At 52.8% G+C, this 18,069-nt stretch overlaps 1 protein-coding gene across 4 annotated transcripts; it reads left to right on the forward strand.

Moving 5' to 3' along the window:
* Positions 1–1,074: 1,074 nt before the first annotated feature.
* On the forward strand, positions 1,075–14,405 carry LOC119113134 (V-type proton ATPase 116 kDa subunit a1). Of its 4 annotated transcripts, none has more exons than XM_037237480.1 (13): positions 1,075–1,144; positions 4,218–4,350; positions 4,523–4,699; positions 5,081–5,209; positions 5,852–5,967; positions 9,090–9,216; positions 9,580–9,756; positions 10,117–10,480; positions 10,813–10,952; positions 11,291–11,646; positions 11,927–12,510; positions 13,238–13,412; positions 13,841–14,405. In XM_037237480.1, the coding sequence occupies exons 2-13, from the start codon at positions 4,228–4,230 to the stop codon at positions 13,935–13,937; spliced, it is 2,565 nt and encodes an 854-aa protein (XP_037093375.1). In that variant the 5' UTR covers positions 1,075–1,144; positions 4,218–4,227; the 3' UTR covers positions 13,938–14,405. The 4 variants fall into 4 exon arrangements, with proteins under 4 accessions (XP_037093375.1, XP_037093374.1, XP_037093377.1 ...); XM_037237479.1 differs by lacking the exon at positions 1,075–1,144 and adding an exon at positions 1,440–1,628; XM_037237482.1 differs by lacking the exon at positions 1,075–1,144 and adding an exon at positions 1,440–1,628 and having other exon boundaries at positions 5,882–5,967.
* Positions 14,406–18,069: the final 3,664 nt, after the last annotated feature.

Consider the following 18,069-nt stretch of genomic DNA (forward strand, 5'->3'; position numbering starts at 1 on the left):
TAACGTTCGGTAACATACAACGCCACCACTGGAAAATCCAAGGGGAGTGGGGCAGCGCCATGACCATGTAAACATGTATCCAGGACCGTACTTTCTTAAAATAAAATGGGTTGGGTGGTGGGGGCCGAGTAGCGAGAAATGATACAACCCGTCCCGAAGTTACGCACACCGAGGGTTTTTCCTCCGGAATCGACTAACTTTCTTTCCAAAGTTGAGGGACCGGAGCCCAAGCCGTGGGGTGGGGGGCATCTGAAGCCCCTCCCCCACCACATGAGTGAAAAATTATGCTCCTCTTATTTCGCTTAAGGATGATGCGGTGAAGTGGGGTCTGACGCCATCCAATACTGAAGCCACATTTGTACACCCTCTGCACTCGGCCTCAGAGATAAACGTAGGAAGCCAGGAGCGCTCAAGGGCGGAACCAGAACACCACCTAAGGGGACAACCCCGGCTTAGAAAGGGGTAAACAAAGATGCATCCTGTATCTTAAAAATCTTAAAAAGTTCGTCGTACTTCGTTTCCATTACCTCTGAGAGCGTTCTTAAGCGAACTGCCTTTAGGAAAATATGCTTTGATTTCCTAAAGGTCCAGAGCAACCAGAATTGTGAAATCGTTGTTTTTCTTGGGTCCAATGGGCTCGGCTGCACCCCCCCCCCCCCCCGCCCCCCCAGAATCAGGGCACAGGGCCTCGTCCAGCCAAGAAGATCCTGTTTTTCGTCTTGAGGTCTTGCTTTTTATTTGAGGATATTTTTAGGCTCGGGAATCCAAGTACGATGCCATGGGCCGCTATAGGATTTCTGGCACCTGAGTATGCTTTAGAAGCCCTTAAATGCAAAAAGTACAACAGATTCCTACCCAAGGAGAACTCACAACTTCCATTGGGGTATGTCTCAAAAAAAATTTCTTGTCTATGCCAGTGGAATGGATGCTTGACACGCATCGTCTTCGAAAAATGGTTTCGGCCGCCTGTTTCTTGGATGGTCCCCACGCCCGTGTCCCCAGAGAGCGATAAGATATAGATAGCAAACAGTAAAGTACACAGTCTAGCGCATTATCTGCCGCCACCATCAGAGGCCCGCGGCACCCTGTCAGCAGGTCGCACGGTCCCTAACCGCAGGCGTGCGCGTACAAGGGAACATGTGAAGTGAGTGAAGTGAGTGTTAACGAATGACAGTCAACCAGTCAGTGTGTTTTTCATATTGCGCAGCTTCTTCTCTGCATATGTTGGAGCTGGAATGCTTGAACAGTGTATTTCTAAACTTATAATAGGATCTGAACCCATATTCTTCTTAAAAATTACAACTGGGCATCATGAAATTGTAATTTGTTATCGCTTGGGTAAATGAGGGCGAATATTGTGTCACGAGTGCAGTCACGCTTTCGGGTCATGTGACGATCGCAACAGCTGGCGCTCCAAGCCCCGTCGGAGCAATATTGATCCTTCCCTTCAGCAGGCGACCATTGGAGGGCGGGATGGTGTGGGGCGGCGGTTTGTGGGCTCGCGTCGGTAAAACTACACTTGTGGCATTTAGCGAAAAGGAGAAACGTTAAAATTGTTCCACCACAGCTTTATTGCGGTTCTGGATACACATGAGAAGAGCTTATATTCCTTTGTAGCATCGAGAAAGGTACGTTACGGTGGCATGCATAGTGAATGTGATGGGTGGGATTTTGACTTGTGACTCAGGAATGTAGGAGCTAGCTGATCGTGTTTGTGTTTGCATGTTTGCACAGGCTATAGAGGGAGATACAATTTTTAAGTCATGCCCTAGCTGGGTAAATTATGTCAGCTTTGTGTTCGTGTGAATGGCATGAAGGGAAGTTGAAGGAAAGACACTTATTAACTCTATAGAGCTCTGTCCATTGCATGATTATGTTCTCCCGACAGTTTTGCATGATAAATATCATAAGAGCAGGAAATTTGGAACCAGCACATGTGCCCAATTTCAACTTGTAGTGATTATTACAGGGTGTTAGAACATAGGTGATGACAATGATTTTACCAAAGAGCTGCTGCTGAGGAGAAATGAGTGCAGTGATTAAAATTGGTGTCAGCTAACCTGATAAAGGCTGGTGTTATCTCATTGCTGTGTGTTTTCTCTTAAGCCTATCAAAGTTTTCTTTGGATTTGAACTTATATAGGGGTTCTGTTCCATATCCCCGCCCAGAGCATGTGTATCTGAGGATTCAGCTATGATTGTTTTCTGTGATTCTGACTGAATGAATGTAGAGGGCTCTGCTCCCAGGAAAGACTGCAAATATGCATGTTAAGCTGGCCTGACATGGCAGCAAAATCATAGCTGACAGCAGTGAAATCCTGTCCTGCAAGAATCACATATGCTGTAAATTTAAGCCCTCAAGGTTTGACACATTATCATTGCCCATTTAGTATAAAGATAGCAATTTGTTTGTGAAACTATGATGTTTCAAAAGTAATTTTAGGCAAAAAATGAATCCTTTTTTACCAAGAATAACACATTGTGCACAATCTAATCTGGTCTGAGTTGGGTGCATGCAAACTTGAGAATCATTGCACTTATGGTGTATAGGCATCCAGCACAGCAGACAGATTTTTGATCATGTTTTCACAGCAGATGTATTCTTGATTGTGCCCCAGCCCATGGGCGTACCCTGATCCAGTCCAAAAATGTTTGACAGCTGCAGTTGGACCATATGGACTGCCTCCTGATGATCGCTGAGGATATTATGGCAGTTGACATATTGCTAAGAAACAATGCATGAAATAAATAATACTTATATTAAGTATAGCATACTTACTTAATATTAAGTTATATTGAATATCACCATATACAGAGTCTGCACAGCAACAAGGCAAATCTGTAACAATATATTCTTGTTGCCAAGTGGCTGATGCATAATACAGATGGCATGTTTTTTTCTCTGTGTTGAATCCATAAAAATATGCCTATATTGCCAGTTGTCATTGCACTGTCAGTGACTATGACTGCCTGTAGAGTGAGTGTCTGTTGCACAGCAAATGGTACATGCGGTTGGTGTATTTGAACATCCCTGTGCATGCAGTTAGTGCATTTGAACGTCCCTTTGCATGGTGCACATCAAATCCTCAACAACATTTAGAGTGGCCGTTTGCTCTAATCAACTTATCAGAGGTCAGGTTTTTAACCTCTCAACTGCATGTTAAAGGAGCTTGGTGTGCACCATGCCCCAGCCCCCCTTAGCAACCACATCTTAAGACTGAAAACAAGACTGAGATTGCACCCAAGTTTTCTTAAGTTACAAAATGTGATAAAAAGCAGTAAATGGGCAGAATATTCCACTCATATTTATGCTTATTACATTTATCCCTTAGATCCCTTAAACAAGAAACCTTATGAGATCACCAATCCACCCTTGGGAGCCAGGTTTCTGTCTGATCAGGTGTGCTCATCATATTTGGCTGTTCACCTTTGAACCAATCAGTAACAAGCACCATCATTTGCTGATTTCTGATCTTGGTGTGTTGTGTCTGTGTTGTGCTGCCAAAGTATTTGTCAATGATGGATGTTGTTGGAGTTCCATCTTGCGGTGCAACCCATCACAGTTCGGTGGTTTCTTATTGCTTGCATGCTGTATAAGACTATTTACAGCCCATTCTGAAAGGAGTTGCCCATCCAAACTTGTGCTGATAGAAAGGTCATCCTGCCAATACAATTTTCACCTTCTAGTACACAAAAACAGGAATGATTTCCAGGTAGCAAGATTGTATCATTTGACCTTCAACATATAAGATAACAATTGCATGCTGCTGATCAGCAATGCTAACACAACAGCCAGTTATCAATGAAAGTTATGACACTTGTTCTTGAGATGACCTTTCTCCAGTGAAAGTGGTGATGATGCTGGCAGATGAAATGACAACATGATAGAACTGATTGGTGGTTGGGTGTTACCTTGATTTCCTATAGTTATTTTTAGCTGCTAATAATATATAATTGTGTAAAATGACCTATTGTCCATATTTTTAGGGGGGAAATGAATAATTTGCCACATATTTCACTATTTTACTTGATGCAATATTGAGATTGACTTTGGGTAGTCATATGGATCGTGCTTATGCAATAGGAATGTTGGAAAGCCAAAAAGCTTGGCAAATGATACTAGTCATCATCAGAATGTTATCAATTCTGGCAATGCAGCAATGCACAATGTCCCATGCCAATGAAGGGTTTCTTATGCTGTGGACTCTTCTGTTTCAGGGCGGCAACCATGTCAGAATGGGGGCTGTTCCGCAGCGAGGAGATGAGCCTCTGCCAGCTCTTCCTGCAGACAGAGGCCGCCTACGCGTGTGTCTCGGAGCTGGGCGAGCTGGGCCTTGTCCAGTTCAGAGATGTAAGTGAGCTGTTCCTGCATGCAAATTCTCATAACTGTTCCAAGGTTTACTTGCAATGAAGAATCAAAGGCCCTGCCAGGCATAGGTACGAACAGTGCTGTCCTGCATGATTGTTGGACGAGCTCTCTTCGATTCAGTCGCCAAACGAGGGGTCATGACCTGCTGCCGCAGCTGAACCCCGACGTGAACGCCTTCCAACGCAAGTTCGTCAATGAGGTGCGCCGCTGCGATGAGATGGAGCGAAAGCTGCGCTATCTGGAGAAGGAGATCAAGAAGGATGGCATACCGATGCTAGACACGGGAGAGAATCCGGAGGCCCCCCAGCCTCGTGAGATGATCGATCTGGAGGTCAGTGGTCAAGTGTCACAGCTTTCCTGGAGTGGGTTGACATTTCTCGAGACATGCTTGATACACTCTCCAGAAGTGTTATCAGTTGCATTGGTAAATATTACACACAAACGGATCAACAATGAAATGGCAGATAACATACTTGTATATTTTTTCTTATTACTATATCTTTCAGTGCCCCTAGAAATCACGATGAAGTCAGCCCTTTTCTACAGGTAGCAGAGACTAGTGTCCTGTGTCAAGCAGCTTACATCCTCACCCAGACTCGGTTGGTGAAACCAGCTTTACGTACGGCAGTTGGAGCAGCAGCGATTACTCGCGCCTGGTCCCAGTCCTGTTGGGTTGCGGTAGTGATGGTATGATGAGTCATTTGTTTTTCAGGCGACATTTGAAAAGTTGGAAAACGAGCTGAAAGAAGTCAATAATAATGCTGAGACACTGAAGAAAAACTTTTTGGAGCTTACTGAGCTCAAGCATATCCTTCAGAAAACACAGACCTTTTTCGACGAGGTAAGTGTTTGATGATGCTGTCTGTCGCTTGGTGCGTGGGCGTGTGACTGTGTGATATCGGGAGCTTCACTTTGGGATTAAGAGACTGCTTTTGGGTTGAATCAAAATTTCTGTACTCTTTTGAGGCATAATTGTCAAAAGAAAAAATCTGACGTGGGCCTATCGCTGCAACCTTGCTTCAGTGCAATTTCTTTGGGATCATTTCACTTTACTAGCTGCCACTTTCGTATTTTTGTCCGTTCGTTATGTTCGCCAGTCAACGCTTTGTTCCTATCCCAACTGAGTCCTCTGCCGCCGACCCATAACCCACAAGCTGGGTGGAGGAGCGCTCTCTAATCTTTAGGGCCAATGCGGTCTGCATGCCTGCCTGGCACCTGGACGTAGACTCGTCTTGCTTGGTTGTTGAGTTGCATCTGCCTGTTTTGTTTTGTCGCCCGCTCGCGTCCCGCCCAGCTGGCCTCGTGGCGCCTGTGCTGGCGCTGGTGGTGCCCGGCGTCCGGACCGAACCACGGCTAACGGCACACCCGGTCCGGGCGCGGGGGGCCGCCGGAGCCAGCCGGGCGGACGGCCGGCGGTGCGGTGCGGCGCGGCGCGACGGGGCCCTCGTCAGACGGTGTGACTGCGCGCCTCTCTCCATCTCAGGGCCCTCAGTATCACTATGTTACCCACCAGATGTCAGAAGCCAACAGGGACGACGAGAACGCCCACCTGCTGGGCGACGAGGCCATGCACCAGCCGGGCCAGGCGCTGAAGCTCGGGTGAGTGGGCCGCGCGCTGGGCGCAGCGGCCGCTGTCGCCGCCCCGGCGGAGGTACACTGCATGGGAGCGGGCGCGTGCCGGACGAGCGGAGGGACACTAACGACGGTGATGGGCCTGGCGCAACGGTGGCGGCCTGCTGACCTTCACTCCGCGCCCGCCCTGCCCCCTGCCGTCCTCACCCCGTCCCGGTCCCCGTCCCCCTGGCACGCGTCTCGTACGACGCCCTGCCCCCGTCGGCCTGGCTGACTCCCCCCCTCTGTCGCCGGCGCACAGAAGGAGGGCCAATATGTGCAGGAGGGCATTCAGCAGGCGCTGCTTTCCAACGACGAGGTGGGCAAGGCGTCGCCGTCCAAGCAGCTCAGGTGCGTGCGCCGCCCCAGCCTCTGCCCGGCGGGACGACCCGGTTTGTAAACTGCTCATGCGGCAGCGGTGGGAGTGGTGTGGGGCCGCGGCTTGCGCATCGATCAGAAAGCGTGGAAACAAGGAGATAAGTCGGAAGTCAAGCGGTAACACAGAAAGCCAAGTCGCTGGTCATGACGCGGTCCCGTGACCAGTGGAGATTGATCGGTCGCTTCGAGCCCGGGCGGGCCGGACTGAGGTAAGATTGGGCGGTCGTCCGTTGGTAAGGCGACCGGGGCGGAAATGCGAACAGCAACGGTGTTAGTATGTGCGTGTCCAAAGCGCCTGGAGGGGGAGGGGGGAGGGGGGGGGGGCGCAGCGAACCGATGTACACCGGCTGATCGGTATCCAGACGGTGTTGCTGACGTGGGTCCTTGTAGATCGGTCTCCTCAATGACAGCCATACATTTGGTGAAGACGACTGAAGGCAGAGTTATGTTCGCTGTGGCGCCAGGATGGTCCTAAGAATAAGTAAGGTGACGGAGATGCAGCCTGTGGCAATTATACGCTAGTCAGTGCCCGTCTGTCGGCTGTGGATGGGTTTCCAATGCTTCCACGATTTGAGCTTTGAGGTTCGTGGAACGCGCTGGATTTTGTGGGCTTTCAGCATGCCGCCCTGTCTGTCAATCTCACACGTCCCTGTGGCGTGCTCTTCCCACTTGTTGGCTGATTTTGACGTCGAAGCTGTTGAATTGTTGAGTTGCCATCCGTTGTGCCCAGTATGTTTTGCTATCCTGTTGTTTACTGCCATACTACTTTCTTAGCTCCATGCCGTTTTTCGTGTGTTGTCCTAGTCATCGTGCAATATTCAGTTTACGCGTCAGAATGAATCACGAGCGAGGCCGCAGCCTGAGCAGGCCCTACCTCTGTACGGTGAAAAATCAGCTAGAGCTTCCCTGTCTGGCCTGCGCATTTCTAAGAAGCCAAAGTTTTGCAATAACAGTTGGCATATTAATGCGTTTTTAGCAGCAGGAAGCACAATTCTTTGTATTCTGTATAAACTTACATATTTGCATGCAAATGGTTTGCTCCGGAGGACTTAACATACGACATTACAGTTTCGGTACGATTTCACGTGCTCCATTCGATTAGCATGGAAAACGTAAACGTTTCTAACAACCAAAAGGACCGAAGAGTGCGCGCTGAAACCAGTCCAAAATCTTGGCGAAATGGCGTCGCAGGGATGGAGAACTGTCGGATTCTGACGATGAGGAAAACAGACAATGTGTTGGTTACCATAAGGAGTGCAGTGTGCATAGACGGGTAGGTGCATAGACGGTCTTCGTGCGCAAACCATGGATTCGTTCGGTTTGAGGCGTTTGTGAGACTACTGTGCAATGTCAGTAACCAGAGGAGATGACTACTTTAAGCTAGCTGCATGGTGTAGCCGAGTTAGCCGGTTACGCTCAAGTTGCTATTTCGAAACCGTATGAAGGCATAGTTTCCATAGCAATGGTGGACGGTGGACGTCCAGTTTTAGGGCGTTCCGGCGTGCCGTTTTGCAAAGCGTAGAGATCGATCATTTCCCACATATGTGTTCGATGTTGTGTTTCTTTGGCCTATTTCACGAACATATACTTTGTTTGAAGACCATTATGCCGAAATACGTCGTGCACTTGAGTACGTTTTTATCAGAGGAATTACTGTTGGACTCATACTGGTTATTGGCTGCCTTATGTCTTGAGCATCTTGCTCTTTTGGTTATCATTGCCTTTGGCTACGGTTCGGTCTTGGGTTCCACGCTTCACACAAGTCGAGATCGATCACACACCGCATGGTTTGCATCGCAGGCGGGAGCTTTCCCGTTGTTTCTGTGCACGAATGACGTATGCTTTCTATCTGCTTTGATCTACACTGATCAACCTGTCTGTATGGAAGAACCATATTAAGACAGAACTTCGAACTTCCTGCTTACACACTGCTGTGATTCAGCTCATTCAATTGATGCACCGATGCATTCAGTTGATGCAGTTGATGCACTGCTCTTTGGGTTCTTGCGGATCTAGCCGATGTTTGTGAAAGCTGGGGTTTGGGACGATTTTTCGCAGTGGGATCGCAGTACGTAATCCCAAATTTGGGGACGAACGAGAACACGTAACTACCGTTTTGCACTGGTAATAGCTGTGCGCCCGTCCCCATGTTGCACTTGTAGGTGCAGTGTAGTGTGACATGTGTACTAGCCCGTACGACCCTCGGTTTATGCCACAAAACTCCGTTGCTCTTCGTCTCGGTGCCGACGGTGTTGGGAAGGGGAAGGGGGAAGAACACCATGGCATTACCAGGCTAAAGGAAATGTCTCCTGCCGTGGGTGTCAAAATGAGCAGAACCAATGCGATCGATGCCGCTAATCGAACGCTCCGCTTTCCAACGTAAAGTTTCGACCATCTCGGGATTGGACCTGTAACTTTGAGCTCCGCGTGCACTGCCATAGAAAATGTCCGTCCCCCCCAATCTCGCCGCTACGTCCCTGTCCAGCCGCGCGTTGTTGGGGACGGCGGACACCGCGCATGGTCTCAGGCCTCTGTGTAGGACCCTCGGGGCGCAATATGACGAGGTTAGTCGGCGTGCCCTAAAGCCCGGATCATCACGCAGGACCCTGGCGGCCGCGGGGGGACCACCGTTTCTTGCCACAGCCCGACTGTGTCCATGTGCCCGTGTCGGGACTCCCGCGCGTGGCCGTGCCCTGTGTGCCGACGTGACGGGGCCGCCCCGGCGCCCGCAGCTTCGTGGCCGGCGTGATCCAGCGCGAGCGGATGCCCGGCTTCGAGCGCATGCTGTGGCGGGCCTGCCGCGGCAACGTGTTCGTGCGCCAGGCGCAGATCGAGGCCGCGCTCGAGGATCCCGTCTCGGTGAGTGTGTAAGGTGTCGGAAGTGATTCGAGCCAACTCTCATGGACCGTGAGTGATAGCAGGCTGCATATGTCAGCCGAGATCCTCCTCGTGTTGTTTAGGCACGGATGAATGTTATGTTGTGGATGGCAACGCTTCCAGCATCAACGCCGTCGTCAACGTCTCTTCTTTTCATCAACGTCTCTTTTCCCAGCGAAGCTACGGGAACCGAAGCACAGCCGAATTCGGAAGCCTAACCGAATCGCGCGACCGTTGATTCCAAGTACTTCGTAAATCTGTGGGGCATGTGTGGAGGTGGGGCGCGGAACTTCGCTACCGTGGGTGAAGAGTCAAATATTTCACGGACATTCCTTTGCCACGCAGGGCGACCAAGTCTACAAGTCGGTGTTCATCATCTTCTTCCAAGGCGAGCAGCTGAAGACGCGCGTGAAGAAGATCTGCGAGGGCTTCCGCGCCACGCTCTACCCGTGTCCGGAGACGCCGCCCGAGCGGCGCGAGATGAAGATGGGCGTGATGACGCGCATCGAGGACCTCAACACGGTCAGAGCCGGCCAGAGTGCGGCGTGCGCTCGAGCTTGTGGCCGGGCGGGCGGAGCGTGCGATGCCGAGGCGTATTTGCTTTAGGGCATCAGCGTGCAATAAGGCCGCACGTCGGGTGTGGCTTGCGCAGCGTGTGATGAGTTCAGATGCGGCTTTGGTATGGTAATGTTTCCATGATTTTTGACGAGTGTGAATTAATGGCGGGTCCTGATGCAAAGCTACTATCGCCCTAACGGCATTGTACGAATCAAAAGCTAGCTGGGCTCTGGACAATCGAGTAAGTCGACCGCTCGCTCACCCCCCCCCCCTTCCCCCCGGATGAGCCGTACTGACGGCAACCTGCGTGCCGCGCCGCCCCAGGTGCTGGCCCAGACCCAGGACCACCGCCACCGCGTGCTGGTGGCCGCCGCCAAGAACATCCGCACATGGTTCGTGAAGGTGCGCAAGATCAAGGCCATCTATCATACGCTCAACTGGTTCAACCTGGACGTGACGCAGAAGTGTCTGATCGCCGAGTGCTGGGTGCCGGCGGCCGACACGGAGACGATCCAGCTGGCGCTGCGGCGGGGCTCGGAGCGCTCCGGCTCCTCCGTCAGTCCCGTGCTCAACAGCATCCAGACCAGGGAGGCGCCGCCCACATACAACCGCACCAACAAGTTCACGCAGGGCTTCCAGGACCTGGTGGACGCGTACGGCGTCGCTTCGTACCGCGAAATGAACCCCGGTGAGCAGGCGCGCGCCGCGGTGCGGTTGATGGATGGGGAGGAGTGCTGCCGGAGGGGAAATACCAGGATGGGATTGTCTCGGAGAGTATCACAATGAACATGCAATGAAAACGTTATATTAATTAGACGTCATGACATACGGGTCTGCAAGACTGCATTAGTTCGCATCCGTGTGTTACACTTGAATCACCGTATGAATCACTATTTGTGGCAGAATTAAAACACGCCATCGTTTTTGTTACAACGCGTCATCCCTTAACCGCACCGCTGGCGCGGTTAAGGGATGCATGGCTGGGCAGGCCTTGACCGTCTGACGGTGCTTGCCCGGCAGCTCCGTACACCATCATCACGTTCCCGTTCCTGTTCGGCGTGATGTTCGGCGACTTCGGCCACGGCATCATCATGGCACTGATGGCTGGCTGGATGGTCTGGAAGGAGAAGCCGCTGGCCGCCAAAAAGATCGACAATGAGGTGTGTGGCCAGTGCAGTGACGCTTTGCATATCACTCGTCGATAATGTGTGAGTGCCGCGAAACACCACTCATGCAGTCTTTGAATTTTTGTACATCGATCGTATGCAACCAACTGGAACGGAGAAATATCAATCATGACTGAATTGATTGTAGCCAACAGTGTTTGATGCAGATAGAAAGGCTGATGTGTGCAATACGATGTTGCCTTCTGACTGAGTTAGATTTGTGACTATCCAATCAGACTGCTCGCTGACCACCCGTATGTCTTGCCCTTTATTTAGCGAAGTCGCTGGCCATGTATGGGATCATCTGACACCATGTGACTGTTTTTTTGCAGATTGCGTCCATCTTCTTCGGCGGCCGTTACATCATCCTGCTGATGGGCCTCTTCTCCATATACACGGGCTTCATCTACAACGACATCTTCTCCAAGTCGGTGAACGTGTTGGGCTCGTCCTGGCGCAACTGCTTCCGTGTGGAAGAGATCGAGCATTCGGACTCGGAGACGCTGCTGCTGCCGCCGGAGAACGCGACCTGCTACTACGGCGTGCCGTACGGCTTCGGTTTCGACCCCGTCTGGCAGGTGGCCTCGAACCGCGTCACCTACCAGAATGCGTTCAAGATGAAGATCTCCGTGCTGCTCGGCGTGGCGCAGATGCTTTTCGGCGTCATCCTGTCCGTCTACAACTACCGGCGAGTGCTGGCGGGCGGGCGCGGCGCGCTTTGGCTGCATCTGCGGCGGCGCTCGGATGGGAACGATCGTGTTTGCTGTGGGCGGTGTTACATGTAAGCCCATGCGCATGCCTCGGCTGGTCGACCATCGAGTGTTTCGGTGCGACGTGAATGCCGAAGCGACGCCACGGGCGGCAGCTGCGCGGGCGAACTGACGTCGCGTCGCGGTGCCGCTCGCCGTTAGAGCCGGTGTCGCATCCTGCTGCTGACGACTGACGCTCTCCCTCCTCTCTGCCGGCAGGTACTTCCGCAAGTTTTCGGACATCGTCACCATGTTCCTGCCGCAGGTGCTGTTCCTGCTATGCTTGTTCGGCTGGCTGTGCATGCTCTGCCTGCTCAAGTGGATCATGTACAGCGCCCCCTTCAACCCGACCACTCCGGAAGAGATCCGCTACGGCACGCACTGCGCCCCCTCGCTGCTGCTCATCTTTATCAACATGTTCCTGCTCAAGGACATGAACGCGGACTCCAAGGGCAGCGGACTGGGCGAGGAGTACTGCGACGGCTACCTGTTCGACGGCCAGAAGGGCTTCCAATACTTCCTGCTCTTGATCGGCGTCCTCTGCATCCCGTGGATGCTGATCGCCAAGCCGGCGCTCATCTTCTGGCAGCGCAGGAACGCGGCGCGCAGCCAGCTGCCGGCGACGAACGGTGACGTGGCGGCGCCGACGGCCGGTGGCGGCGGCGGCGGCGGACACAGCGACGACGAAGAGTTCAGCGAGATCTGCATCCACCAGGCCATCCACACCGTGGAGTACGTGCTGGGCTCCGTGTCGCACACGGCCTCCTACCTGCGACTCTGGGCTCTCTCGCTGGCGCACTCCCGTGAGTACTGCGCGTGGCTTGGGCGCTGCTGCTGTGGACCAGATATGGCATCATTAGCTAGAATCTGGGCTCCTTTGTGGTTGAGTATTGGGGTTTTAAGGCGCCCCGACTTGCCATGGTCATACAACGCCTATGGGCTATCCTTTGATTTTTGGTGACAATGTCAGGGGGCTGGTTGGATAGATCACATGTTCTGTTGTCAGTCATGCTGTTTCTATATTAGAAGCGATGAAGTAGGCCAAATGATAATAAGTGTCATCTGGCCTGCAGATAAGGATGTCTTTTTTGTACGCCTGAGCAAAGTGAAGAAGTGAAGTGAACAGCGAGGCTTCCCAATACTATCTGAGCTCCCTCCTCCCTCTCTGCCTCCCCGTCCCGTGCTCTTGAAAATCCCAGCGCTCTGGGTCTGGCCTAGGGACCATCACATGTCAGCCAGCATCTGGTCCCAGCTCGTGCTCGCTTTGCACTTTGTAAAATGTCCTGGACTGTTGCGCAACATACTTGAAGGGAAGGGCATTACACCTTTAATATAACTCAGATTAATATAACTAAGAAAAGGAGGTAGGCATTGGCGATGAAATATGAAGACCGGTGACCAGCAAATTATAGTTTAGGTAAAGGATAGGTCTTTCCACATGGATCAAGCTTACGACCGATATGCGCAGCTACTCCTCTGCCTGCGACGCAAGTCAGCACACCCACCAACGCCCTTGCGTCTCATTTACAGAGCTGTCGGAGGTGCTGTGGACAATGGTTCTGGTCAGGGGCCTGAGCCTGACGCAGGAGTACTGGGGTGGCATCCTGCTGTACATCATCTTCGCCGCCTGGGCCGCCCTGACAGTCAGCATCCTGATCGTGATGGAGGGCTTGTCGGCCTTCCTGCACACACTCCGCCTGCATTGGTGAGTGTCCGATAGCCGGAGACTCATTTTCCTGGAGAGCTGTGCGCACAGCCATGGATCTGGTGTGTTGTCACGACTCGGTAAGCGATATCACGATGGTGCCGTCGAAACGAAGAAAACGATTCCATTGGTTAGCAACGTAATGCACTCTCGGTTCGGGACAACGGCTGCACTGGCCAATGCCGCTAGTGTTCTTATCGGCAGTGTTTGCCGCGCCGCGACCGTGCGCCAGCCGGGCACCGACGCTCCAACTGATGGCCAGTGCCCAGGCCGTGTCTGTGACTGCGACGCGGCGGAGAGGTTTGCTCGTTTGCGTCCGTGCCGAATGGTCCGGGTCGGACGCCCGAGCGTCGCGCGGGGACTGTCCCGCACGACCGGGCCGCACAGAGTCCCGCTGTGCTGACCCGCCCCCTCCCCCTTCCCCTCAGGGTCGAGTTTCAGTCCAAGTTCTACAGTGGCGAGGGATACCTCTTCATACCATTCAGCTTCGAGATTCTGCTGAAGGAGGCGGACAGCGAAGACTAGTGGCTGAGCGGGCCCTGGATGGCACCGGCGACCACACGGAAATGACCGCGAGCCCCGGCTAGTTGTTGTGCTTCTGGTGATGGTATCGATCTGATTTGTCCTTTACTTTACGTAGTTAGCCTGAGCGTCATTCTGGTAACGCTAATGTGTGTATTCGTACTTACCTACGTTGGGGTCGTATTTGCCTGGCTTCAGTCGTTTAACGTGATACAATATGTTTACCTGAACGTTAGTCCCTGTGTAATCTCACGGTCGATGTTCTTGTTTGGATAGAGGCAGCCACGTGTTTTGAGGCTAGTTCTATGGGAGGTCAAACTTACCCGGTGTTGGTAGCAGTACATAGCTTAGTTCCATGTATCGTATTCGTGAATGTAGCGGCGTAAATGGAAACCACAGGATTCTGGCCAGTCCTATGCATATATCGGCAGCACCACGCAAAATTGTACCGACTAATATATTCGTGCGTTCCATGTGATGTTTCCTTGCGATAGATATGTATTAAACGGTGATCACTTCGCAGCCCAAATCAAACCGCAGGTGCCAGTTAAGCTGGCCAATCCATGCATGCGACCAATCAAACACTGGAACGGGCTGGAGACGCCTCTATAATCGCCGACGCACTGTTTCCGCCCGTTCCACACGGGCACCCCTCATCAGACACCGTCAGTACCCGTCCTCGAAGTCATCTAGCCGGCGCCACCAGGGCGCGGCGGCGTGGGCCACGGCGCGCCGGTGCAGGTGCCGCGCGCGTGCCGCCAGCTGGTGTGACGGGCACCAGAAATCAACCGGTGACCGCTCGCCGGCCGGCGCCTCCAGCAGTGTGCAGATGGCCTGCGTCTGCGCCAGCAGCGAGCGGCAGCGGCGTCGGCAGGCGGCGTCCGAGGCCAGCCGGCTCGCCGCCCGGCCGAACAGCGCCTGTGACTCGGCGAGCTGCCGCTCCAGCGCGGCGCGGTCCGGTCCGCCCGCCGGCCGCGCCGCCAGCTCTGCCGTCTCCAGCGAGCTGCAACAGCGGCGGAGCTAGAGCCAGGCGGCCGCGACGTGCACCGGCGCCCGAAGCCGCGCGGCCGTGTGACAGCATAGTACAGGTGGTGGTTCAGTGTGGGTTGCACGCGGTGAAACTGCCAACCGCATCACGTTTTGTGACGTTTCAGTGTGGTAATCGGTCCTGCGCCCATTGTTGCAGCTCTCGCAATTCTCGGATATGTCCCCTAAAAGCAACGAACCGAACGGCAAATTTTACAGCTATGCCCATTCCAACCTCACACCTGTCAATCTGCCGCTGGTACTTCTCCATGTCTTCCTCCGTCAACTGGAAGAGCGGGCCCTGCGCGGCGCCGGCCCGCAGCCGGATTAGACAGTGGCGCCACCACCGCTGCACGGTCACCGCCGCCCGCTGGCGCCTGCCTGTCCTCGCGCCACGCTGCCATCTGTCGGCGGACTCGGTACGCGCGCCAGTAGGTCTGGATCCGCGCGGCTGCCGTCCTCCGGCGGTCTCGGAGGTAGGCCGGGACTTTTTCTGAAACGGGTCGCGATGCATCGTAGTACATTGCTTATATTACATGCCAAAGCAGGATGCTATGCCTCCGACGTGGGGACAGCAAATATTCTTATCACGCTGTTCTGGCATTCTCTCTGGCATTGAATACGCCCGCTGTTGGGACAGGCCTGAGCCTAGTCCGCCAAAAGCGATCATACAATAGGTGCCCACAGCGCAACAGCGTCATCAGTTACGGCATCTCACGAGGGAGGGGGTTCAGCTGCTCACCAGCGCTGATGTCAGACACGTTCTTTAGCACCCTCTCAGTGTGCTGGCGCCGCTGCTGCTGCCGCTCCAGAGCGCCTCGAAACGCCGCCCATTCCTCGCGCGACTTGACCAGCTTTTGGCGGGCGGCACGGCCGCGTCGCCACCTGCAGCGCGACACAGCCAGTCGGTCGCCAGCGCAGCCTCACCAGCGGCTCTGGCGAGCTATCGCTTGCCGTCGGCCGCAACGCTTTCCCAAACGGGCCTCGGTCGGGCGATAGTCTGAGCGCCGAAGCAGCCGCCCCGTTCTCCAGAGTCGGAAACAACCCACCCAAGCTCACAAGCTTTCACGCCCAGGCGGAGGAGCCAGCGTCGACACAGCTGTGGCGGCGGTGCACCGTGGCCGGCTCACCTGATCCGGCATTGGAGGCGCGCTATGGTGCCGGTGGCGCGCGCCAGTCGCCGCCGCAGCAGGTGGCCCCGGTACAGCGCCTGGATAGCGGTGGCGGCGCGCCGTCTGTGCTCGGACTCGGCTAGCGCCAGGTCGCCTGCGGGGGGGGGGGGGGCGACTGCCAACACTAGCCAGCGGGCGGGGAGACGTACGGAGTGGTACAATTGCAGGAGAGATGGAGTGGCATTTTTTTTTGCGGAACCATGAACGGAGCAGGTGTCGTTTATTGGTTGGCGAACTGGACAATATAAACACTTGACAAAATGCAACTTGCAACTAAATTAGTCATGTTAATTTGGGTGCAAGGGTTTAGTTTCCTGCAGAGAGTTATATGAACACAGCTGATGTAGTCCTCCTTAAAGCAGAGGCATTTCGCCGTTATATTCCGCAAGCGCATGCAAGCATTACCGGATTCAGATTGTTATGCCAGCATTCAACAAATTACTCGATACACACGGCGTTTGGCCACACCGTACCTGACGTCACGGCGTCACCGAACTTCTTGAGCAAGAGGTCAAAGCCATCACCCTGCCACCTCTTCAGCACAGGTCGGATACCACGGTAGTTGTGGCAGAAAACGTCGAGTACATCTTCGTCGCGTTCGATCATTGACATCAGAAGACGCACAATCGAGCTGCCAGCACAGTCTTTGTTGGAATACGTCGCGAGGTATGGAGGTGTCATTGCCGCTTGCAAGAGGTTGCCTTGCTATTTATGGATATTAAATGGACGCCGATTGAGGTGCCTTTCTGGGTCTCACTTTGAATATATCTATGAGGACATGGAATATGGATACAGACCCCTACCCCAACATGCGCTACCAGACTTATATTTTCAGGAGTATGGAGACCCACCATGCACACTGTACGTCGCTGACTGTCGACAGCTTGTATACCAACTCGTCGAGCAGCTCCAGGAAGCGTTCCTGGTCACAAAGCGTGACCTTGATCTGCTCGCCCACATGCTTCACCATGCTGGTGATGATGCTGATGGCAGTTTTGCACACTCGGTTGTCTTCTGATGCCAGTAACAGCACCATCTCAGAGGAGACCAGACCTGAAGGCACCAGGTCAGAATAATGCCAGCTGAGGCTGGTAGTGGCAGAACATGTTAACAGGTCCACTCCATGGTAACAGGTCCACTCAATCAAATACAGAGGCATTCTTAAACCTTCAAGCACCAAATATGGAACCACATGTGGAATGCAAGGAGTATGGAGTGCACAAATGGAAAGGTATGGGGCTGGAGTGTCGGAACATAGCATCTCAGTGTACTGTGACCTACACATGGGCCACCTTTCAAACAGCACCTTGAGGATCACCTAGACATTTATATGGTTCAACCTACTTCTTACATCAAGTGGAGTTTCAAATATGTAGTGCAAGCACAATACAAAATTTTGATATTAAGCTTTCTTAGCATTCTGACTTTTGCTAGACCTTCTGTATTTCCAAAATCCACTTGATAAATGTTTTTTTAAATGATGCATTATGTGAACCACATCACAATGAAGCATACCTCTCCAGTCCAACAATACAGCAGCCACTTACATTTAGCAACAGCTGCTTCCGGAGTCGATGAGATCAGCATATGTACTTGATCCATAGCGGCAAAAACCCCCTCTTTAGGTGTCCCATGGTCCGACTCGTCACCGAGGAGGTCAGAAGCGACCCTCAGTTTATCTTCCATTTGGCTGAATTATGTTGATAGTCTGTCTACTGCACAAATGAACTGGGACCATTGCTCTTTAAAACTTTAAGAAAAGGCACAATGAAATAGATATGCTGGACACAAATCCATCGCTCCATACCCGCAAAGAATGTCACGGTTGTCGTTTGTTTAGATATGGTCAACCTGTTACCATGGTTATCGAAAATCAGGGACTATATTAAAGATGAATCATTCAGTGAAATAGCAATAAAACTACGGGGAAAACTACA

This window comes from Pollicipes pollicipes, unplaced genomic scaffold (assembly GCF_011947565.3).
Source record: "Pollicipes pollicipes isolate AB1234 unplaced genomic scaffold, Ppol_2.1 Scaffold_7261;HRSCAF=8764_pilon_pilon_pilon, whole genome shotgun sequence".
Classification (NCBI taxonomy): domain Eukaryota; kingdom Metazoa; phylum Arthropoda; class Thecostraca; order Pollicipedomorpha; family Pollicipedidae; genus Pollicipes; species Pollicipes pollicipes.